Raw genomic sequence first — 25,721 nt, forward strand, 5'->3', positions numbered from 1 at the left:
AGAACTAAATTCACCACCAACTCGAATGAGCTTTGAAACAGACTCTGCCCCAGAACCATGCCCTACCAATGCTTTGGTTTTCAGCCTGTGTAACTTGATGCAGAAACACCAGCTAATAAGCCCACCGAACTTCTGACTCACAGAACTGTGAGAAAATAAATTTGTGTTAAGTCACTAAGTTTGTAGTAACTTCTTATGGCAGCAATAGGAAACTAATACAATGGCTGAAGTTAGAAACTACAGTGTACAACAAGGAAGACAAAAGTGGGCAAAGATGGTATGGAATCTCCAAGGAATCACAGGAAGCGAAGTTCTACTACAATGGCTTTGTCTGTAACTATTAATTGAGTTGCAGAATATTAGCTTAACGACTGAACAGAAACAAAACAGCTTTCAAATTAACCAGAGACTTTAATTTGATTTTGTGAAAAAAGCTTATAAGTAATCAGATAGGCTGCTTTTCTCTTTTGTGTTTGTTACCTATGAGTTTGTACAGTGCAGGTATTAACTAGGGAGAACCTATAACTACGAAATGCTGTGTAATTCAAGAAGACATCTTTACCACACAGTTGCTGGAAGACGTTCTTCCCACTGATCATTTAACACTCACAAAAAATACATAACAAACAAAACTGAACTTTGAATCTATGGTTATTAAAACACAAAAGCACTAAGAGTCTGGTCTTTTTTCCCCTTCCTGAAATGAATTATAGAAAATGATCCCAATTTCAACAGTTAAAAAAATTATTTTAATAGATATGTAATCAAGTGCTTCGGTGGGTAAGTAAGTGCATCAGCCTATGGGATTTTTTTTTCCAAAGATGGGCTAAGAAAGAATGAATGCAAAGTGTTCTTGAAAATTTTCTGAACAATTAATATCCAATCTTACATTTTCTTATGATTGTCTGACAACCTAATGGCTGTCAACTTTCAGTTTTGTTTGTTGCACTCAAAAAGTCACTGTATGATATTTAAGCATACATGATACAGAACACATTCTTCCTAAAACATTAAGATTACTATGCTTAGAGTTCACAGTTCTCTAACAATTTTACATTAAACACTCAAAACATCATACAACCATAGATATTTGTGAATAGTCTGGAGAGAAAGCTGTATTTTGGTACATTAAGGCATCTTCAGCCAACAGTTTAAGAAGTTCTGAATATCTGCTGCAACAAAAGACAAATTTGATATTTGGATGTTCGATACTTTAAAGAAATTTTTAAAGTCCCTTAAAATAAGAATACCATAATTTGTGAAACTGTGGTCTTAAACATTTTTACCACTATATTCTTACCACATAAGACTTACCTAAAATCAAGATACTCATCCTATCAGTATCAAAGATATCTATTAAAAAAAAGGAAGGGATTTACATTAAATATGATGATAAACCCTGTATTTTAAGCAAGGGCCTTCAGTTTCTCACACACATCTGTGAGGTAGGTTATTATCCACATTTTGTAGATTAAAAAAACTAAATGAGGTTAAATGACTTGCTGCTGTCAAGCAGCCAAACTGAGAATCAGATTCAAAATTAGATTTTGTTCTTTGCTCCGCATTATTTCTTTCCTTTACAAACTTTTTAAAGGGTTGAAATATAAAGATTGCTATTCATTGCATTCATTTAAAAACATGAAAAGGCAGCCATACTTTTACCAAGGTGACTTTAAAAAGTGAAACAACATAAAACAAACAGAAAAACACATTTAGTGAACAATTTCTGACAATGATAGTGAGGTCTGGCCAAAGGAACCTGAAAACAAACAGGCAAAAGCAAACAATGTGACCGTTTGTGGAGGACAGATTTAAGGAAAAATGAGAGGAATTAGGGAAAAAACAGTTTAAACAAGTTTTTGACTAATTATTAGTTCTACAACTCAAGAGAAAAGGCACAATTAATTAAGGTGTTTTTGTTTTTTTAGTGGATCTGTTTTTTCCATCTTAGGAAAATGTTATCTGTCTAGAAAAATGGACTTTCTTTGTAACAAAACTTAAAAAGGACTTTTAGCTGTGAAAAATGCATGCTTAAATTAGCAGCAAAAATTAAATATGCAGTTATCCTTGGCTAGAATGTTCCTATTCCTTCCTTGAAATTTTTTTTTCTTCAGTCTTTTTTTTAATACATCTTTATTGGAGTATAATTGTTTCACAATACTGTGTTAGTTTCTGTTGCCCAACAAAGCGAATCAGCCATGTGCACACACATGTCCCCACATCCCCTCCCTCTTGAGCCTCCCTCCCATCCTTCCTTGAAGTTTTAAATCGACACAAAGTAGCAAACAGCGAATTAAAGAATTCCCACTGTATGAACCTTGTCAACATTCTCTGTATGTTCAAAAGAGTTGTCATGCTAGGATATTCTATAAGCACTTCACTTTTTTCCTGGAAAGAGCATTCTGCTCTCGGATTTCCTTAATTGCACTTTTTCAAATGTAACTTAAATTTACTTACCCTGCTTGTCCAAATAACCACGAGCTACTTCCATAACATCTGAGCTGCTTGACCTATAAACGGTAGTTACCAAAAGACACATACACAATCACGGCTGCAAACTGGCGTTGCTATGCAGGCTGGCAGTAAACATTAACATTGGCTCATGAAATTAATACAGCCCCGCAGTCTAACTTCTAGACCCAGCCTGATTCTTATCAGGTTATGACTGAAAAAGTTTAATTAAAACTCAGCATAGTCTAGACTGTGGGTCCTGTTCTTTATGTTATTACTGTCCAGTGGCATCAAATGCATTATAATTATACAGGGAAAGGCTGGTAAGGATGCCAGCAACTTGCTTAAATAAGATACACTTTTAAAAGCTCAAACATAAATTACATTTCAAATTTTTATAAGGTTTAAAAGACTCCATATCAAGCCAATAATAATTAGGTAGTTTGTGAATAGAAATATACTCTATGAAAATAGCATCTTATCATCTAATATGCATATAAAATGAAAAATTATCAATCTGTATATGAAATTTAGATAAGCCTAATTTAGATTAATAGTCAAAAACTATGATAATTTAAGATAGGAGTTGGGGCTAGTTTTACTTTCTAAAAAAATCTTTGCTATGAGTATCATATAAATAAAGTTAAAGGAAGAATCATGTCCTAAAAAGTTTCTTCAGTATTTTTTAAGCACCCTCAATAACTTAGAAGTACTTAACAAAAATCAATATGCTAATCATAAATACTTACGATAATTACATCTAGTTAGTACAATCAACTGGTTCAAATAATTAAACTAAAAAATATTCAGTTAAGACTACTTCATGTCACTCTAAGACTTGAAAGCAATACATCTTTATTTTTATTACTCAACTATGCAGATATTTCAGTGATTCAGACTGTTTTCCCCCAGAGGAAGGGGGCATATAAAGAGCAGTGATCATCACTGAACACCTGTATGGCATTAAAGCCTTGTGAAGAGCTTTCTGGTCCTGCTTTCTCATCTGGAAAATCGTTAACTCACAAGGTTACTGTAACGTATTAAATAAGTTAATAGACGATATGGAGGGTCTCTGGATCTAAAAATCACTATTAAAATGTATGGAACACTTCCATCACTCCAAATTAGTAATCTTTTGCTTTATGGCAAGTACACATGACATTTGAACATGTTTGGTTTTCTGGATGATTTTTACCATTTGTATTCCAGGGAGGCAGCTGTATTTAGAAAAATATTTTAGTATATACCTTCAAAACACCTCGCCAAACAAATACAGACCATTCGCACTAGTATAAAATCTCTAAACGTGTAAAAAATGATCACTAATACACATCATATGAAAAGGCAGAGAAGACCGAACTTTAAAGCTGAAAGGTAACTCGGAAGTCTTTTAATCTATCCCTCCCACTTTAGAGGTTACAAAAATGAGGCCCAACACAGGATGTGACTTACAGACAGATTGCACAGATCCCTCATCCAGAATTTTAGAGTTTCTGAGAACTATTATTAAAATAAAGTACATTCCCTATTTTCAAAGTCACAGGGTGACAGAATGATCAGGTAAAGGAGTGCCAAATTGAAAACGTGGAGGTCTTTAAAAAGAAAGAAAAACAGACAAAACTGTGAACACGTCTAGCATTTAGATACTGAGATTTCACAGCCATTAACAGGATTTAAATTATTAACCAGTGAATAGACAAACATGCAGTGTCTATGGTAGGCACATTCCAAGATCTTGTATTTTATAAATGGAAGGTGCATTGCTTATATTAACTCAATATACTGTACATTTACAGATAAATCCAAATAGTCAAAAAATCTGTAACAGTTGTCTATGATTATCGTCTCAATTACGTCTCATCTAATAAAAAATCAATCTGTATTCCCTGAGTACAAACTGGCTAGGGAATAAGAGAAAGCAAGCCCAGGATTCTGTAACTGTCCCAGGAAACCTATTTGCAGAAAGGGGAGAACTGTCTGTACTACATATAGCCAATTCCCTGACATGGAATACTGTTATTTCTGAATAATTTAGGCTCTTGGATTCTCTTTATAGCTGGCAAGTATCAAGGAATGCAAACACTAGCGGTTACAAAAGTGTCTCAAAAATTTGTTGATGAAAACAAAAGCCCAACTTATAATAGTTTGCCTCCCTCCCTCCCAACATATCTAATTTGGGATGTTGTTTGTTCCTTCATTAAAGAATAACAGGAATTCGATCTAAATATGGTGTTCTATATATAAAAGTATTTAGAAAATGTTCACTGACTATACTTTCTGAAAGTAAGAATCAATGTTATTGACTCATTACCCATAGAGCCATAAGCATTAGTTACTAGTCTCTTAGACAATTTTTAGAAGTAATCTTGTTTAAGGTTTTTCAGTTCTCCATTCAACACAAAAAAGAATAAATTTTGCTCTCCACAAAATACCACAACCTGATTAAGAAAATCAAGGTGCTATGAAACAAGTTGTAGACATATAAAATTCTACTAATCCAGCATTCGCTCAAGATGAATATGTCTACAGGCTAAAATGGAATTATTCTGATTTTGAACCAGATTCTCTCCAATAACTGATAAGGGAAAAGGAAATCTTATTCTTATCTACCCATTATGGCAACCTGGTACAATAATTTTCTTAAAATAGTATTTTTCAAATATGTTTTTTCCCAGGGGCTGGTAAGTTTAAAACCATGTTTACATTAATCTGGGCAAAGCAGGATTAAACAAAGTTAAACGGTTTTCTTTTTTTCACAGAAGGACTGGTCAAAGGCTTTATGCCCGCATCCTTTGTCATCTTCAAGCAGGAGAGTAACATGCATCATTTTCCAAGCTTTGCTCAATGAAACTCCTTTTCTACAGAGCATCTGACAGAATGCAGTTTGGGAAATGCTGTTCTAGAACCAGTGTGGACTCCATTTCCATGATATAGCTAAGACTTTATCTATCTGTAGCCTAATAATAGAAGCTCTCCTCCAGAATCTTAACATGAAGAAACTGTTCCTACCCCAGGTCTGTCTACCACATACCATATCCACAATTACCCAGTTTACAAGACTGAAATGTGGGAATTTAGCAACTGATTTCTTTCCCTCTCCCTGCTCATTAGCAACAAAGAGCCTCCTATGAAAATGTTCTAGCCCTGTTATGCTGGGCTGAGCCTCCTGTAATCTTCTCTCTACAAACAAACAAAGTACTACGCCATCTACATTCACAGAAGAGCTGTGCTCTAAAACCTTAAGGACACAAGAACCCAAACTGTGACCCTTGGTTCTCCTAAAATTCAACAGATGGCTATCAAAATGTAGATATTCATAAATACTGGCAAGAATGAGAAAATAGTAAATAACTTCTTAACTCTTAAAAAACATGACAGTCATCCATTTAAAGCAATTTTGATATAAGTTTCTAACATTTGATTCATTAGACTAAAGAAGCTAAAATGCCACTGGATTCCTTCCTACCGTTTCTCTGTCTTCAAAATTGTTAGGGATTTTGTCCTTGGGAATAAGGAATCAGATTAATTCCTTATTTTGAAGGTCACCCCATTCATAGGCAAGTATTATGAGGTGGCCCTGTTTTTCCCTAAAGAAGTATTTACACATTTGTTGAGGCCAAAATTATGCCATACCTCTATGCAGCAGGACTGCTTTTCCCTATAAAAATATTCACAAAAAAGTATCCTTCGATGCCACTAGGTGGCAATCTTTCAAAGGTTTAAACTTCACACATCTTAACTGCCTGCAACCCCACCCTCTTTCCCAAATTGGCTAATAAGGATTCCTTGTATTTTGATATTAAGAAGTCAGGCTTAAAAGTTATATAACACCATTTTTAAAAAGTTCTGCAAAACAATATGATGTGACACACCGCAAACTCCTGACTCAAAGCTCTTTAAAGACAGACATACTTGTCTTTCATAAACACAAGAGAAATCTGGTCTAACATTCTCATTTGCTTCTTGGTAGAAAACACATTATTTTTGGCAAAGAGAAACCTGTCAAGGCAATGTCACTTTTTGTTTTCAAGCGCTTAATCTTTTATAGGGTAAGTCAGGTGAATGAGATTGTTAATTATAACATATTAGACAAGACAAATGAATAAATACAAATTCGATAAATTATACATAATTTTAAAATTAAATATTTTTACTAAAACAAAATATAATCAATGGGCTCTTATCTACCCTGCTGTATATAGGTTTTTTGTTTTTTTAAAAGCCTTAAAAAAACCTGCACATAGCCAAAAAAAAAAATGTTTGGTTTTTCATTTAAAAGCACTGGTGCGAATACATATATGTATATATGTAAACAACACATACATTTATTCAAGAGAGAATTTTTTTAATGTTTAAGGCTTCCCTGCCCTACCAGGTTCAAAAGTGAAAGTCACAGCCTACCAAACTTTGGAAGTACACAAAAGCCCTTAGGGCCAGAACAGTGTTTCAAACTGGATGGCTAGCAACCAAGATATAGAAGAAAGAAAGAGAACCAGAAAAGATTTCAAAGCTGAGTCAATCAGCCACTAAGGATCAAACAATAAACAAAGACAAAGGTGACTAGGGAAGGTGAGGGAGGGGGGTGAATACAGTAACAAACTTCTGATGAATAATTAGCATTATGGGATGCAACAGGACACACACATACACACAGCTCCACACCACCACACACAATAAGAGATCAAAGATAAGAGTCCTCTTTTAGAGACTGTTGACATTTTGCTTTGTTTCATTTAACTGTCTATTTTATCATGCTTGGTGAAGTACAAAAATAAATAGAGTGAAAAAGAATCTGAGAAACGTAGATTTTGAAGGCATGTTGTAAAATGATATAAGTTTATGAAAAAGACAAAGGTGGTTGTAATTCCGTATGTTCCAGTACTGAGTAGAACCTTGAAGGCTCTTAAATATGTTATTCGGGAAAATCTCGAGATAAAACCTCTAGTTGGTTATAGCTGTTTTTAAGGAACCTGGAAATGACCGTTACCTGTTTCAGGACCACAGCCCTTCTGTTTAACACTGGGCAATATTTGCAAAAACTGCTAGCAGAACTTGGTTTCTGAAATTTGGGGGGCTGGCTCTTAAGATTTCAAAATTTAATTACTATCTTACTAATGTTTGGGCTATTTTTTTAATCTTCTTGTGCATAAACACAGCTTAAAGCTTGCTGAAATTTAGGAAGCAAACTGGATTTATCTACACTAAATAGTAAAGCAAGAAGATGTTGCCAAACCACCCTTTGACTGAGATGGTTTACCAGTAAAGGTATATTAATCATCTGTAGTGAATCCACAATTTTAGATTAAGAATAATCTTCATCAATGTTCACGTATTAAAGATACTACCTATGTAAATTTATCATAGGCAGAACAGAATTACAGATATCTACAGTAAATGAAATGTCAGACTTTTACGTTTTCAGTCATTTCAGTGGCGTTGAGCGTCCCCTGGAGATAGTCACAGCTCTCAACCAGTACTGCAGAGTATGTGATATCCATAAGTAAAACAATAATTTAAAGAATATATCTGATTTTCACAGTGCAAAAACAGAAAGATAGAAACTAAGGAAAGATCATCAACGGGCTAAAGTAGTGATCAGACTGGCACACATTTCAAAAAAATCCATGGTGTGACTGCCCAGGCGAGGTGGAACTGAAGACGACGTGCTTCCGATCAGGGAGCCCGAGAGGGAGCCAGAGAGCAAATGGCTCTCCGCAGTTACAGAATCCAAACTGGATCGCGGTCTGTGTAAGCCAGCAGCAGAGCAGGACCGCTGGGGCGTTGAGGAGCCAGACCTCTGCTCCACCACCTCATCTGAAATGGACCAAAGAAGAGCAATTTATATGAAAGGTATATTTGCCCGAGCCCTTCCTATGAAGATACCTTATTCAGAATATTAAGTAAACACATCTGAGCAAGGGCAACCTGACAGCAAATGTCATGTTTCAGTGTTTTAAGAGCAGGGGTGGCAAAAGCTCTTCCCTCCCACAACGTAACAGACATCACTCACCAATCTCAACACTCCCGTACGGTCAAAATGGGACTCCTAAATCCTTCTCAACATAGTATTCGACAGTAACCTTGAAATCAAACTGATATCCCTTTCAGGTGAAGAAAGCACACCTTTGGAGGATTATTTTCTTGCGTTGTATCAATAGAAAAAAATCATTAAGATAAAAACAAAAGTTACCATTGCACTGATCCTTCAGCGTACATTGCAACCGCCTAGGGGAAGGGGCAAGGGAAATCTTGTTTAAAAGGCAGATTCCCAGTTTCCCAGGACCCATCTCCAGAGATTCTGATTTGCTAGGTCTGGGAGAGTTCCTAAGAATCCTCTTTTTAATAAGAACTCTGGGTAATTTTGATGAAGGTGGTCTGGGGACCATATAAACACAGCTATAGCTGATGGCAGTTTAAGAATGAAGTTTAAATGCTGTTGAAAACAACTTCCCTAACTATGCACTCCGTTTTCCTCTGGTTCCATCCAGCGGTGGACTCTTGGTTTATTCTGCTTGTATCCCACTTGGGCCCCTGCGTGGAATAAGCACATTTGCTCAGCCAGGTTTGACTCTTGGCACACACGAGGTCCTTGGACATGACCACCTCCGTTGACTCCTCTGCCTCCTGGATGGCCATGGGCACCAAAATCCAGCCCAAATCTCAGGAAAGGCCTATCTGGATACCTTGGCCACCCAAGATGAAAGAAGCTGATGAAGAATGAAGTTTAGATATTGTAATGTTTACTGATAAAAGATGAATGGAGAAGTGTGACAAAGAATCTAACAACATCAACTAATTTTAGGTAAAAAGTTGCTTTCCTGTTGTTCCTTACTTTTCTCCACAGGCAACACTACAAATGACTTTTTTTATGCCAAGGAAGCACTTCTTTTGGAGAAGTGCTAGATTAGAGATTTTCCACGTCTTCAATCCTCTTTGTTTCACTTACATTTTTAGTTAAGACTAGATTACTTAAAAACCGGTATAGAAGACCTACCCACCATGTCTTTGAGATGGTTTAATATCTTGTCAACTAGTGCCAAGTTTTATCTTCTCAGAGCTCATGCCTGCATGGCTTCCTTACCATCAATGCTTTTAAAGTCCAAAAGATAGCTTCTATTGTCAACTAGGTACAGCTGTAAGCTCATTTTCACATAATTGCCAGTCACTGGATTTCTTCTTCTTACACGTAGATGGTATGCATTCACTACCTAAAATGAAAAATCTTTAAGGAAAAACATTCGAAATAACAAACTGCAAAATATCTCCCTTATTCTTATTGCAAAGAATAATATCAAAACAAATAACTGATAGAGGTGGGGTAGAGAGGGAATTCCTGAATGATCTTTTTTTTTTAACATTACATAGTAGTTTAGTATTTATTTAATCCCACTAACAGTACTGTGTACAACAGTTATAATTCAAAGGGAACTCAGAGACTCTAGAGAGTCCAGCCTTCTTTCCAGATATGCCTCCACTCTAAACCATCGGTAATATTTTGGTTGCCCAAAGGTATCAACTTGGATACCTTTACCTATGAATATAGAATAGACAGAAAAAGGACAAATAACATGTCAATGGTTTGAATCAGGAACTGTTAACAGGTACTGCCACGAAATTTAAGTATCGTAGTAATCTCGTAAAGAAGATACTATTTGCCTTTTGAAGATAATAAAACCGCAACTCAGATAAAGAAGATTCTGGTTTTCAAAACATCTTATCAAATTAGTTCCAAAAATTTCTCAGTAAGAATTTTTTGTTTTTGCTTTTGTTTTCTTTTACGCGGGCCTCTCACTGTTGTGGCCTCTCCCGTTGCGGAGCACAGGCTCCGGACGCACAGGCTCAGCGGCCATGGCTCACGGGCCCAGCCGCTCCGCGGCATGTGGGGTCTTCCCGGACCGGGGTATGAACCCGTGTCCCCTGCATCGGCAGGCGGACTCTCAACCACTGCGCCACCAGGGAAGCCCCTCAGTAAGAATTTTAAAGACATTAACATCTCCTTTTAAACTAAATAAAACTGCTTCAGAAAAGGGAGATCTGTTTTTTTTAAATGGTTTTAAGGAAATATTATTTTATTTATTCATTCCAGGTACAAATAATGAAATAAAAACATGTCAAATGAATATTCACATGATATGTTTGAAAATTTTTTTCTTCCGTTAAAAGTACATTCACAGTCCTCGAGAAAGGAACAAGAGTAAAAGATGCCTGAAAATAAAAAACTGATTTTTCCCCCACATATACTCAAATAGAACTGAAATGAATTTGAGTACTAATAAAGAAGTAAAATGTGGGCTGAGAATAGGAAAAATAAACTGCAACTAAGGACTAAAAGAACAAGCCAAATAAGACAGATTTTTCTCAACTTACAGAAACGTAGTTGTTTACTGAATAAATATGTCCTGATGGTATAATTTGTGTCAACCACTTGCTGTTACAGCTACTGGCAGAAAGAAAAAAACCCTCCCTTAAGAAGGAGAGAGAAAAGTAAAAACACAGTGTCTTTGAAGACACATGACGTTTTATTGTTACGATGCATGCTGAAACAGGTTTTCAAGAGATTTCTCAAGAGATTCAAGAGATTCAATTCTCTTGAATTCAAGAGATTAATTTCTCAAGAGATTTCAAGTTGATTAAAACTTTGTTTCTCAGCCAAGAATGCTATTCTATAATTAAAAAAATACATAGGTCTCCAACACTGACAGTTCTTCATCCTTACAGAGACTGTTTTGTTTTGTTTTGAATGCACATGGTACGTTATTGGAAAGAATGGGATTTATCAGCCAGAAGCATCAACACCACTAAATTCATATCTAAATCAAAACCAACTTTTTTTTATTGACCTTAGTACTCAACTCAGCAGCTCAGAGCAGCTTACTACACAAAAAATGGCTTCTACAAATGATCTTCATATACTACAATTTCCTACCTTCCATTCAAAATCCAGCTGCTTCATAGCTCGGTAAACTTCAGCCATGATGTCATATGGTTTGCTTTGACTTCGGATTCCAAGATGCCACTTGGCTTTTTTCACGGCTAAAGATTTGGGCTTAGTTGTATTCAGTGCGTCCAACGGACATCTTGCTTTAGGGCTGTCTGCTACAAGAGGTGGCATCCTTTCTGGGTGAGGTTTCAGGCCTGGGGGAATATGCATGGCACTATCATCCATAAAAGAACCAGTTGGGGGACTAGAGGCGAGGTAGAACTCACTGGCTTGGTTCATTATTCTCCGATTGTCAATGATAAGATGATAAGCCACTGCAAGCTGGTCTTGAGGGTCACCACTATATAAACTGTTCATTACTTCTGATTCTGTACACTCAAATTTTTCACACACTTCTTTCACAGCCTCATCATCAATGATGTTAGCATCATAGGAGGGGTCTTCAGGAAATAAGTAACTGGGCAAATCTTGTTTAAACCATTCATGCTCTCTAGGAAAAATACCACAATACACTATTGTAAGAACATGCTTTGGCAAGTCCCGAACAATTCAGACATGGGGTAATACAATATAACAGAATCAGAAAGACCTGGTCTCTAGTCACTTACTAGCTATTGGACCCTGGGTAAGTTGATTCGTCCCTGCTCTTGAATAACTATGATTATTCAGACTTGGGTATTTGGCTGACATTTTCTCAAAAATAAATGAAATGAGCCTGCCACGTCAAAGGAAACAACTGGCAGTATCTGTTGCCAATCATAAAATTCAAGCTTTCAAGCAAAATGTTAGAATTTTGTATAATTTGTGTCTGTCTCCAAGAGTTTGACAGCTTCTCAATACTTAAAGACTACTACGTTTATCATGAAGAGGATAATGACTGTAATTTGATATTATATAATAAAATGTGTCACCATTTGGAACATCAGTCTACCTCAATAACCCAATATTTTCCATATGACCAATGCAAGATGTTACAGAATCATACATGGGCAAAAGATCCACTCAAATTACAGAACAGACCAGTGGATTTTAATGTAATAAAGTACAAAAGTTCACTGATATGTTTTCTTATTTGATATTATAATTAACATGTTAAGCTTTGGTTTAATATCAAAGAAAAATATCTGTAACTATCTGAAAGGCTATGAAAATGTTCCTCCCTTTTCCCACCACTTATTTGAGATCTGATATTTTTCCTAGACTTCAACTAATACAGCATATTGCAACAGATGACTGAAGAAGCAGATAATGAGAACCTAGCTGCTGTCTCTGATTTAGAGGATTTGAAAAATGTAAAATAAAGGTACTCTTGTCACCATATTTTCTTGTTTTGGAAAATAAGGTTATTTTTCATAAGAGACATATTATTCAGAATAACATGTAGTAGGTTTATTATTATTAAGTGAATTAAATATTTTTAAAATTTCTCAGTTTTGGTTTCTAATATGATATTGATAAATACGACCTATATTTAAAAAAAGACTCTTTGGAGTCCTCAATTTTAAGACTGTAAAGGGGCACTCAAACCAAAATGTTTGAGAACCAGTCTCCTAGATCTTATTTTCTCACTCTTCTGGGCCTTTGCACATGATGTTACTATTGCCACCCTAGAATATCCCACCCCTTTTCATTTAACCAACATGTACTATGCCGTCAAGATTGTGTAAGCATTGCTACATGGTAAATTGGGCACTCCCTAAGCTAAATTTAGATCAGTATATAGTTTACCTGAATGCCTTCTATTGACTAATTCATTTATGAATATTTACTAAGGACATACCATGGTAAAAAGGCACACTCCTTCTCACAGAAATTATATTCTAGCTGAATACAGATTAAACAAACACTCTCAAAAATGAATATATAGTTACAAATACACAAATATAAAAATCCTGTGATAAAGATTATGAGTGAAAAGTACAGGGTAAAATAAGAGTATATAATTCAGAATGGGAGGTAGGTGATTAAGGAAGCCACTCTCAGTAATATTTAAGAAGATACCAGAATGACTAGAAGTCAGCTAAGCAGGGCTGGGGAACAGGTATTCAGAGCAAAAGAAACAATACATGCAAAGACTCTGAGATAAGAAAAAATTTTGCCATGTTCAAGGAACTGAACTGAGGCCACACTCATGAAATCATAATGAGTTACGGGTTGGAGTGGCAAAAGATATCAGGTATTTCTGACAGCTGTAGGCTATAAAAAAGGTTTTTGGACAAAACTATGGGTGATGAAAATAACTGAAAGATTTTAAAGAGACAGGCGTGACATGATCTAACTTGCATTCTGTAAAGATCATTCTGCTTGTGATAAAGAAATTGAATTGAAAAGATAAGAGTAATAATGATGATGAGGAGGAGGATGCTAGTGCAATAGCCCAAGTGAGAAATGATGGTGTGCCAGGCCTTGAGTATACACACAGAGATGAAACTTCTACAGCTTCTAGTAGATGATGCTATTATAACACTCATACTTTCTTATAGTTGTTACAGTGTTTTTTTCTTAATCCTCCCCACTAAACTGGGAACTCCTTGAAACAGGGACCATGCCTTATTCACCTGCATTCCAGTACCCAGTACAGAGTAAATGCTCAATAAATGCAGAATAAATGATGAATAGCCAATGAAGTAAAAAATGAATTCATAAATGTGTTTAATTGCTATATCATGATAATAATAAGCACTTAAATAAATGTTTAGTAATAAAATGACTGGTGAATACTAATTTTTTCAAAAGAAATAATAGAAAAAAATAAATTGTTACACATCTAACGTTTTTAAAACATCAATATCAAATAGGGAAGATGAACACTTTTGAATGAACTCCAAAAATTCATTCTTCCATAACAGAAATGAGATTACTAGTGAAAATTGTCAAAATCAACTTTTTCAGAACTCTGGAAATTAACCAAAGGCCTGTAATAATCTGAGGAGTGTTTGTTTAAAAAACTGGCCGAGTCTCAGTAAGAACAGCGAGATCTGTGACACTTTAACACATTTTTGACCAGAGACGTATTGCAGCCACAGGTGTTAGTCTTAGTTTCTGCAAAAATCCCCCAGTCAATAAAGCGTTAAGTTACTCCATATCCATCTCCTTTCCCCATTTCTACGGTAGCCTTGAAAACCAACAGCCTCACAATCATTGCAGCCCAAAAAACCAGCATCTAGCAACCACTGGTGGGGGGATGGGGAGAAGAATAGGTTTAGAGTTCTCCAAAAGTCCTATCCCAAGAGAACTGTCGTTATTTGACATGGCTAGCAGATCTCTGGAAACCTCTACACTCAAGCCCTGTCTTCATCTGACCTGACTCAGAGCTCCCTCTACAAAGCCTTCTCCCCAGAACATTTGTCAAAAACAATCAATGGCAACTGTCTAACATCCCAGCTGCTAAAAGCAGCAATAAGAGTTGGAGCAAACAAGAAGCTCGTCAAAAAACTAAAAAGGAAAAGTTAGGGAAGTAAATTCCATAGGGGTCCTTGAAATACTCTTACATAATCCTGGGACTCACAAATGCAGGGCTGTGTTCATTTCCAAGAAAGGCCCTGATTTCTCATCACTGGTTGACTTTGAGGCTCTGTGCTAGCAGGAATGAAAACAAATGCAGAGTTATGAGCTTTTCATTAAAGCACTGAAGACATACCCCAACATGCACACGAAGTCCCTCAGCAAAGGCTGGGAGACTTATTAGATCAAGGCCTTTAAGGAAAGCTTTGTCTAATAATTAGCTGACCATTAAGCTAACCAAGCAGAGACTTCAGTGGCCACCCATGACAAAGAATATAGACTTACGGAATTAGTTCAATAAAATCACTTAACAAACAAGAGCAACAACAACGTACAACAATTACAAATTCTAGGCATCTATGCAAGAGGAATAAACACATATGACCATTTAAAAACCTATACATAAATGTTCATAGCAACATTATATAAGAGCCAAAAAGTGGAAACAACTCAAATATCCATTAAGTGATGAATAGATAAACAAAATTTAGTATATCTAAACAATGGAATATTTTTCAAGCAAAAGAGTAACGATGTACTGATGCATGCTACACCATGAAAGAACACTGAAAACATCATGCTAAGTGAAAGAAGCCATACTCAAAAGGCCACATGCCGTATGATTCCATTTATATGAAATGTCCAAAAGAGGGAAATCCATAAAGACAGAAAGTAGATTAGTGGTTGCCAGGGGCTGCAAGGAGGAGGAAATGGGTATAGAGTTTCTTTGGGGGATGAGAAAAATGTTCTAGAATTAGACAGTGGTGATGACAGTTTAACTTTGTGAACATACTAAAAACCACTGAATCATACAATTTAAAGAAGCAAATTTATGGTATGTGAATTATACCAATAAATGTTTAAAAAAATAAATAGAGAAGTAATCTAAATTTTCATTTCCAATTAATTCAGAAAAAGAACCACAGTTCTTCATAATAATAACAGTGCCGATTAAAAAGCCATAGTTTGGGGCTGGGGGAGGAATAAATTAGGAGGTTGGGATTAACATATATACACTACTATATATAAAATAGATAAGCAACAAGAACCTACTGTATAGCACAGGGAACTATACTCAGTATTTTGTAAAAACCTGTAACAGAAAAGAATCCGAAAAGGAATATATACATACATATATATACATATATGTGTGTGTGTAACTGAGTCACTGTGCTGTACATCTGAAACTGACATGACCTTGTAAATCAACTATACTTCAATTTAAAAAACTAATTATAATAATAAAGCAACCCTCCACATGTAAAAAAAAAAAAAAAAGCCATACTTTCAGCTTTTAATTTTCAGGAGTCAATTTCTAAATTAACTTGACCAAGGTAAGCAGTAACCAGGATGTTTATGAAGGTTCACCTGAGACAAAATCAATTCATTTCATATGGGTTACTATACAGCCACCAGAAATGTCTTTCTGTCACTATTGCCTAGTACCTGATTTTGATATATGACTTAAGACTAAATGAGTTATGATGACTACCAATCAAATTTTAGAAACTTCACAATGTGTGCAAACTTCTTTAAGTGCAGCTAAAAGGTCCTTATATATTCACTTTAATATTAATAGCTAATATTGTATGCTGGGCATTAGTCTAAAAGCTTTAATTATATTAGGATGAATGTTTGCAGTTTCTAATATTCAACTGTGCTTAGACCTACAGAAATAGTCAATTCATATGGTTCAACCTAAGGCTATCCTCCAAACAAATCCACTGTATACGATGTAGCTAAAGCATGAAGAGTTATAAGGAATATGCCAATAGCTAGTAAACAAAGAATCAGAATTTGTAATTAGACAGTTGAACTTCAGACACTCACTTTTAACCACAATAACATTAACAGTAATACTAAGCTTACAGCACTTAAAGATGTGATTTTCCTGAAGACAATGTCTGTCTTGCCTACCAATACATTCCCAGCACCTAGCATAGGACCTTAAACAGAGTAGATGTTAAATAAATAATTGTTAAAGAAATAAAAGCAAAAATGATTAAATGAACGAATAAATACTGAGATATATTTTCTAACCTCCAATAGCTTACCATCTTAAAAGACAAAAAAGATCTGTACAAAAATACAGGCATACCTTAGAGAGATTGCTGGTTTGGTTCCAGATCACTGCAATAAAGCGAATATTGCAATAAAGCAAGTCACCAACATTTTGGTTTCCCAGTGCATATAAAAATTACATTTAGAGTATACTGTAGTCTATTATGTTTGCAACAGCATTATGTCTAAAAAAGCAGTGTGTATACCTTAATTAAAAAACACTTTATTGATAAAAAATGCTAACCATCATCTGACAACACAAGGTTCCCACAAACCTTCAATTTGTAAAAAACACAGTATCTACACAGCACAGTAAAGCGAAGCGCAGTAAAACTAGGTGTGCCTGTAACTATAAGACGGAATGTGGTAACATGAGAGAAATATAACATATCATGGTATTTTGGAGAAAGGCTGGATGCCACAGAACTGGTGTGCCAAGCTGGATTAGTGGAAGTAGTACAGGTTCTGAGTAAGGCAATATCTGAGCCCTACTTCTGCCTGCCTCTTGTTAGCTGGGTAATTTTCACAAATACACATTTACCCAAAACCTAATTCATATCAAATGCACAATGCCTAGAACATATTAATACTTGGTCCCTAATTTAAAGGACCCTAAAATTTAATAGGGACAAACAGATACATAAATCAAAACATAACCTTTCTAAGCTTCAGTTTCACGGTTTGTAAAATGAGAATAATAATAGTTACCTGTTAAGAATCAATGCAATAAAATATGTCAAGTACCTAGCAAAATACCTGTTATATAATAATCGTTAATAATTAGTAACTCTGTTGAACCATATTTTGTCAAATGAAGAATTCCCAAACGTTAATAAACAGAATATGGATAAATAAAAAAATGATGAAAACTATAAATTCAAGTTATTATTTTAAGTACAGAGATGGTTGCCACTATTTTATACCACCTACATATGTGTAAATTAACTCATCCTAGTAGACTTTTATTTACATTTTTCTTCTAAAACGTGTAAATATACAGACACCTGTTTAATATAACAGAATCAGTACTTTTACTATTCTCAACGTATGTGCTGATACAAACAGGTGCAAGTACATATATATTAGCATACTTAACTTTCTTTTCTAAGGAAAAGCCAATTTTCTTTCTAAGGAAAAGCCAATTAAGTGAACTATTTATTTATTTTTTTTAATTTTTTTTTTTTTTGCAGTGTGTGGGCCTCTCACTGCTGTGGCCTCTCCTGTTGCGGAGCACAGGCTCCGGACGCACAGGCTCAGCGGCCATGGCTCACGGGCCCAGCCGCTCCGCGGCATGTGGGATCTTCCCGGACCGGGGCACGAACCCGTGTCCCCCGCATCAGCAGGCGGACTCTCAACCATTGTGCTACCAGGGAAGCCCCTGAACTATTTATTCTAAAGGACTATGAACACAACAGAGTTTTTCCCTGCTAAGTCCATTTCCATAACTAAATCTGGTTCTAATTTACAATTTTACATTTTTAGGTATGAGGCCTGGAACACTAAGAGAGGCTGGGGGAAGAAAACAGTACACGAATGCAACGGGAGTGCCAAAGAGATCAGCAGCAGTCACAAAAACAACTACCTCAGCCACCATTGAAATGTTCCAAGAGTCGTATTCTGGCTTATGAAGACAAGGCAAAGTATTCTGGAAAGATGTCAAAAGAATGCGTTTGCAAATAAATACCTGATGAAATGTTAGGTGAGAACAAAAAACCCTCTAAGAAACATGACTGATAAATAAAAAGTAGAAGGCAATGAATCATCCTGACTTGTGTGTGCTATATAAAGGTCATATTCACAGTAACACCAGCAACTGCACTTTCCAAAGTTTCTAACATAACAAGAAATCCTTCTCAGCAAACCCACTAGCGGCTATTTTTGGATTCAAAATCTTAGCAAAAATTTTTATGGTTTATTTCATCAACCGTATGTAAAATATATAACTCTCACCCTGTTTTTCCATTTGAAACTTATTCAAATACTTTCTGAGTGTACACTATATTTCTAGGCCTTCTAGCACTGTATACACAAAGATGATAAGACACTCTCTCTACCCTTTTATAGTTACAAGAGAGGAGAAAGATACACTGAAAACAACTAGATACAGAATGAGAATGAAAGAATGAAAGCATGAACAAAATGTGGAAATCTCAGAAGTGGAAGCAACTAAAACTGCTCAGGAGAATCAGAAGTGATTTCACAAGGAAGGTGATAAGTGAGCAGAATTTTAAAGGATGAATGGAAATCTTTCAGGTCCAAAAATGCAGAAAAGGCATCAGAGGCAAAGGGAATAATATAAACAAAGACATGAGGCATAAAATATGCATTATGTTTGAGGAACAAGGAAAAGTTCACTGTGGCTGAAGCTCTGGTGTAAGGGGTACGGCGTTGAGCCTTAACTATGAAGGGCCTTGTAGGCTTTGCTACCTAAACTGAAAAGTTTGGGAAACAATCTGAAATATTTAAAAGTTGAGTGACAGGATCAGCTTTATGTAATAAGGAAAGTAAAATTCGTACAAAATCAAGTGTTACAGTGCCTAACATAAAGCAGCCATTCAGGTAGTGGTACTAATATTAATACTAGAATATGTACTTAATAGCAACAAAAAGATATTCACCTTATGTCTTTGATAGTTGCTCGTTTCAGGGGGTCAACCTGTAGCATATGCATCAGGAGAGTGGCAACAGAACGATTGAGATATTCTGGGATATAAAAAACACCCCCTCGGATCTTCTTAAACAACGTAGGCACATGCTCATCATCAAATGGGAGGGTGCCACAGAGAAGAGCATACAAAATAACACCGCAGCTCCAGATATCAACTTCAGGACCTGCATACAATCTAGGGGAAGAGATGACAACACAAACCTGAAATGCAAGTGTCACTTCCCATCTACGTGTACCCTGTTTCTATGTGTACCTATATACACAGTACAGACTGTATATGTATTGCTTCCCAAGGTCTTTAGTGAAGTCCGTGGCCACTCCACAACACTCAATGGTTGTTCCCCAGAAAGAATAAGTGATCTAACCAAATACTATTCAAACTTCCCAAGAGAAAACAGTATTTTTATTTTTTGACACAAACTAAACTGAGCTTACTAATTGACTAATTAAAAAATATAAAACTTTCTATGGTTGATTTTTGATAGAAACATCGAAGTGGACGACCATAAATTTGAAGAAAAGCAATACTATATAGTGTATAGGCTAAATCTTCTTACCATAAAGCTATTAAAAGAAAATGCATATGTAATAGAATGTTTATGCCTGGCACACCTATTTTAAAGAATATTTGGAATAGTAAAGTACCTAACTAGTCCTACTGCAATCTCTTTCACAGTATTCAAGCTGTATCACATTATCCTGGGTACCTACTACTTTCATTCCAACCACTTGGTAGCCCCTGGGACTAAGATTACCTTTATCCAGAAAACCTATGCCTAGAATGTTATTCCTTTTTCCTCTCACCTTTCTACATTATTAAGATTCCACTGATAGCACATTACCAAACTCAAACCTAAGTCTGAGGTAACAAAGTAGATCTCTACAATTCCAATTAAAAAAATACACTCCATTTCAATAAAAATTGCTGTCCATTATTTATATTGTTTGCTGTATAGTCCAAACTGCTATATCTGCAATAATACCTTTTCTTTATTTTCTCTCATAGAATTCTGTACACTTTTAAAATCAGACATTGGTCACCACAGAAGACTTGAATTTATCACTGCACTCTGTATAAACATTTTAAAAATGTACCAATGAGTAAGTTACATGAATAAATTACACGGTCTTCTCTTGTGCAGTTAACTTCATGAAATGACAATACTGTCCCCCCAGAAAACCTCATTCTTCTAAAGACAAAACATAAAAATAATACTCTGTATGCTTTATAAAAGAGTATATACAGAATTATTAAAGGACTATGTCTGAGAAGTAAATAATGACACTAGCTTAAATGCAGCAAATGCTTGCTCTCCTAGCTGCAATTTTCTAAAATGAAAAAAATAAATCAAGTTTTGTTGCAGTTTTTAGTGGAAAAACTCCTTAAATACATTCATAACAAAATCTAAATCAAATGTTTTAAAAAATTGTTTAATATAAGTAATCTCTCTTCAACAATAGAAAAACTAAAGGGACAATATGTTTCTATTATGTTAAAAATCTTATCTTCCAAAGAGAATGTATTATAGTTAAATGTTATCAGAATGAACAAAGCATTACAAAAAGCTTACTCGTCACTGATATATTATTACCTGCCTGAGATGACTTCAGGTGCTGCATAATTTGGGGAGCCACAACTAGTTCGCAGAAATTCACCATCTGACATCATATTAGATAATCCTAAAAATAAGAGTAATATGTTTACGTGGTGCTACATATGTTTAAAACTAAATACAGATAAATGCATAAGGAAAAACGTCAAGTCTGTAATGCCTCACATATCATAATGTTTATTTTTAAAAGCAGTAGAAAGCATTTGTTGGACTAGAAAGACTCCATTTCAGAGTGCTCATACATGACAAAAAAGCCAAAGCACACCATGCCTAAGATTGAAATTAAACTCCTTTTCTAAATAAGAATGTTGATTCACTTCACAAATATGAGGTTATTCTAAATTATATGCACTTTTCCAAACATAAAAGCACCAAAATATTATTTACCCACGTCTGCAAATGAAAGAAAATAGAGACTACGATTACTTTTTTATACTCTGCTTTCAAAGGCATTTTTAAATATCTCTGAGCAGAAATCAGATAGGCTCCAATTTATAAATATTACGTTCCAAAAGTTTTTAATTTGCAGAGCTTTAATTCAACATAGAAAAACATTCCATTGAACCAGAAATCTAGTTGCACTACAGCAGTAAATGAGCTTTGTGATTTAGAGAAGGAAGAGAAATAGGAAAATGACTTCCCTGGCTTTTAGATTAAAGACAAGGTACAGACAAAAATTTTAAATAAGTAATGCTGAACTCTGATACCTTTTCATCTCTTTCTATAATCTCTCACTTTCTGATCCTCTCCTCTACTATGGCACCCTGTCCAGGTATGTTTATCCCAGAAAGTGTTTGGGGCGTAAGAATTACATTTTACCCTCTTATTTTACCACCAACAAAAACTCCTATTCTTCTACCAAGTTGTTACCTGTTACCCGTAGTCCACTGACATTCCTCCTCGATCAATTCAGAAGGACTGCAACGCTCCAAAACTGCGTGCAAATTTTCATGTACCTCCATTTAAGTGCATTTATCAGGGAAAGTGCCCATACTTTCATTAGATTTTCAAAGGAGTTTGTGGCCCTCACAAAAAAACAGTTAAGTCTCATTTCCTGAGGAAGCAACGCAGATTGAGTGGATTTACCTTGACGCAAGCCCTCTGAATGTCTCTAGAAATACTTGCATTTTTAAAAAGTGGTTTAAATGAATAGAGCAAGCTAGTGTGCAGACTGTCCAACTAATCCCTTTTCATGGTATAGGATTTACATCAATGAAGTTGAAAGTTCTTAGTTCATTAAGAGTTGGTACTGACACACCTGCAAAGGCAGCTAGCACACTTCTCAACAACCCTGGAGTTGCATACCAAAATCAGCTATCTTGGCATTCATGTGTGCGTCCAATAGCACGTTCTCTGGTTTCAGGTCTCGATGAACGACCATATGCCTGTGACAGTAATCCACGGCAGACAGAATCTGCTGAAAGAGGCGCCTGGCTTCCATCTCTTCAACCTATCAGGTATAAAAGAAACTGCACTAAGAACATTGGGGACATCTACATAGCAAAAGTTTTAGTTTCATAATCAGCCTAAATATAACTGAGTACACTAATTAGAACTGTGCCAGAATTCTCAACAAATGAGACAAACAAGCCAAAAACTTGCATTCAAGCTCAACATGTCAATCAACAGGTTTTTCTTTGCTGCTAGGCAGTTCATTTTCAATTAATATTACTAAGTGTGCACAGTGTTTCAGGGAATCAACAAGTAAAACATAATCTAAAACAGAACTTACGTGAAATTGCTAAGAAAAGGAAATAACTGAAGCGTCGATATGATGTTATGGAACAGATTTTTCATTTTGAAAAGCACAGGCTTTTCACGTTGGCAGTTAAGTGGAATATATTTCCTAAAATCAGTATTTCATAAGGTGTACTTTTTAAGGAAAAATATATCTAATACCCTGTATGTTTAGTTACACATTATTACAGAAGCAACCCCGACTCTGAAGATACATTTGTGGTTTGCTATTTCTCACTACTTTCTTCTTTTTTAGCTTAAGGGCTTATTGTACTAAACAGCACGTTACTCACCCGTCCATGTTTACAGATGTAGTCAAATAATTCACCACCAGACACATATTCCATTACCATAAAAAAATCTGTTGGAGTGCTGATCACCTGGTATCTTTTTTGTAAATGAAAAAATTTAATAAAAAATGTTACTTTAACCAGTATCAACCTAGTACCTCCATTCTTGCTATAAATTGATATTCCAGTATTCTACAATATTTTAAGATGGCAACAAATTATATAATGTTATCAAAATAATCACAGAGCTATAAACACGGAGCTTCACAAAACTCAATTACTTCCCAGGGCTTACAGACTTCCCTCCAGATCCCCCCTTTCATGTTTATAAAATTTAGGAAATCCTTCATTCCTCAACAACTAAATTAAGCATCAATTTTTCCATTTAAACAAAAATTTGTTTGTAGTCTATAGAGATGAGGTAGCTTATATTTAAACATAAGTGAAAAATATTCTTGGAAAGGTAAAATGATACCAAAAGGGATACAAATCAGCAAAATCTATAAAGTAGACAAATGATCCTTTCCTCAAAAAAATGAAACGCAAAAAAAGGGAGGGGAAGGTATAGATTAAAAGCAAATCAAGAGACATATTGACCAATTATACTGTATAGACTTGTTTTCATTCCAGTTCAAACAAACCAACTTTAGAAACCATTTATGAAACAATCAAGAAAATCTGAATACTGACTGGAGAGTTCATAATATTCTAACTGTTTAGGCGTGATACTGAACTGTGCTTGTTTTATTAAAATAGAGCCTTTAAATTCCACAGTAGATATTGAAGAATTTACAGACTAAAAACATACTATTTGGGATTTGCTTCAAAATAATTTGGGGTGGGAGAAGTAGGAGGAAGCAGATAAAACAATACACTAATAACTGCTGAAGCTGAATGACAGATAAATGAGGCTTCATCACTTTACTGTTGTATTCATTATGAAATATCCATAATAAAAAATTAAATAGATGTATGTATTTACGCATGTGTATGTGTTTATGTGTGTGAAAATGTATATGTACGTTTTCTAGGCACTCAAAGCTGAGCACATAAAACAATATAGAACCTTAGCTCTATTTGACAAAATAAAATTTTTCCTAAAAAACTACAACTTCCACATACACACACAATTGTACCAGAGTTTTGAAAACTTTAAATACAAGTTAAATATAACATTAATGTTTTAAATGAAGGTTGCATTTAACACATATAAAAGAAAAATTGTTCTACTCTGCTTTATTTATAAAGAATTACTTATAATCTGGTTAATCATGAGCAGTATCTAATTTACACTGAGTTGCTATTTAAAGCCACTAAGTGTAGCTGGCAGTTCTGCATGCCTTAAAGGCACCCAGTGGAAGGCACAAGCAGGGGCTGAGAAGTGGCTCAGATGCCCCCCTGTAGGCCGTATACCTTGACACAGGATGTGCCAGAAGCAGGGGAACGTTTTGGTAATTAGTCCACCCAGATGAGGCAACTTTTATTATTAATGTGCAAAAAAAGAGAGTATGTTCGAAATGGCGGTTCTGGTTACTAGTCTTCATTAAAGAGGAGGGTAAAAATGACCAGGAAGTCGGTGATATAACTATATACTATATATTTTAAAAGAGGACACATCATGTATAAATTAAACACTTGCAAAAAGTAAAATATTAACACAACATTGTAAATAAACTATGCTTCAATTAAAACAATAGAAAAAAGTAAAAATTAAGGCTGTAGTATTGAAAATGATTACAGACTTTCAGAAGAAATTTTTATAATAGCCATCGTCAGTCCTGGGGATGAAAAATGACAAGGTACCCCACTTCACACAGAATAAACTAATATAACTGGCAAATAAGGCTGAGTCTACTTCAAATGAACTGTGAAAGGGGAATCTTCCCTGAGAACTCGAGAAAAAAGATGGTTCTGTAAGAGCAGCCCTAACAGGCAGCAAACTCTTTTTTTTTTTTTTTTTTTTTTTTTTTGCGGTACGTGAGCCCCTCACCGCTATGGCCTCTCCCGCCACGGAGCACAGGCTCCGGACGCGCAGGCTCAGCGGCCATGACTCACGGGCCCAGGCGCTCCGCGGCACGTGGGATCCTCCCGGACTGGGGCACGAACCCGCGCCCCCCCCCCCGCATCGGCAGGTGGACTCCCAACCCCTGAGCCACCAGGGAAGCCCAGCAAACTCTAATTGAATAAAATGAATACTGAGGGGCCGGACCACCCGCTGTGTCACTTCACTGTAGGCTGATCTGATTTAGTAACAATTTTCAGTCACTTTTCTGCTCTGTACATCTTTGGGGTAAAAGAGAAAAGTGATACAATTCTAATAAATGTAGTTGCTGATTCCTCTGAGTATACTGCAGTCTTCAGTAAATACTGTTGGATCCAGAGGCCTGACCAGATTTCAGTTTGATTTTAATTTTCTTCTTAAAGACTAGATGGTGGTATGTGCTTCCAGCCACAGG

General features: G+C 35.6%; 1 protein-coding gene across 1 annotated transcript in view; it reads right to left on the reverse strand.

Moving 5' to 3' along the window:
* Positions 1 to 391: 391 nt before the first annotated feature.
* Positions 392 to 25,721, reverse strand: part of PRKAA2 (protein kinase AMP-activated catalytic subunit alpha 2) — a 64,791-nt gene continuing 39,461 nt past the window's right edge. Inside the window, exons 3-9 of the mRNA XM_082653518.1 lie at positions 23,269 to 23,362; positions 22,544 to 22,688; positions 21,218 to 21,305; positions 19,576 to 19,800; positions 11,378 to 11,882; positions 9,533 to 9,659; positions 392 to 8,265 (exon numbers count right to left, since the gene is read on the reverse strand). Coding sequence (XP_082509644.1) covers positions 8,027 to 8,265; positions 9,533 to 9,659; positions 11,378 to 11,882; positions 19,576 to 19,800; positions 21,218 to 21,305; positions 22,544 to 22,688; positions 23,269 to 23,362 — 1,423 coding nt within the window. The 3' untranslated portion in view covers positions 392 to 8,026. The remainder of the gene's footprint in view (positions 8,266 to 9,532; positions 9,660 to 11,377; positions 11,883 to 19,575; positions 19,801 to 21,217; positions 21,306 to 22,543; positions 22,689 to 23,268; positions 23,363 to 25,721) is intronic.

This window comes from Grampus griseus (genome assembly GCF_964374135.1).
Source record: "Grampus griseus genome assembly, chromosome: 1".
Classification (NCBI taxonomy): Eukaryota; Metazoa; Chordata; class Mammalia; order Artiodactyla; family Delphinidae; genus Grampus; species Grampus griseus.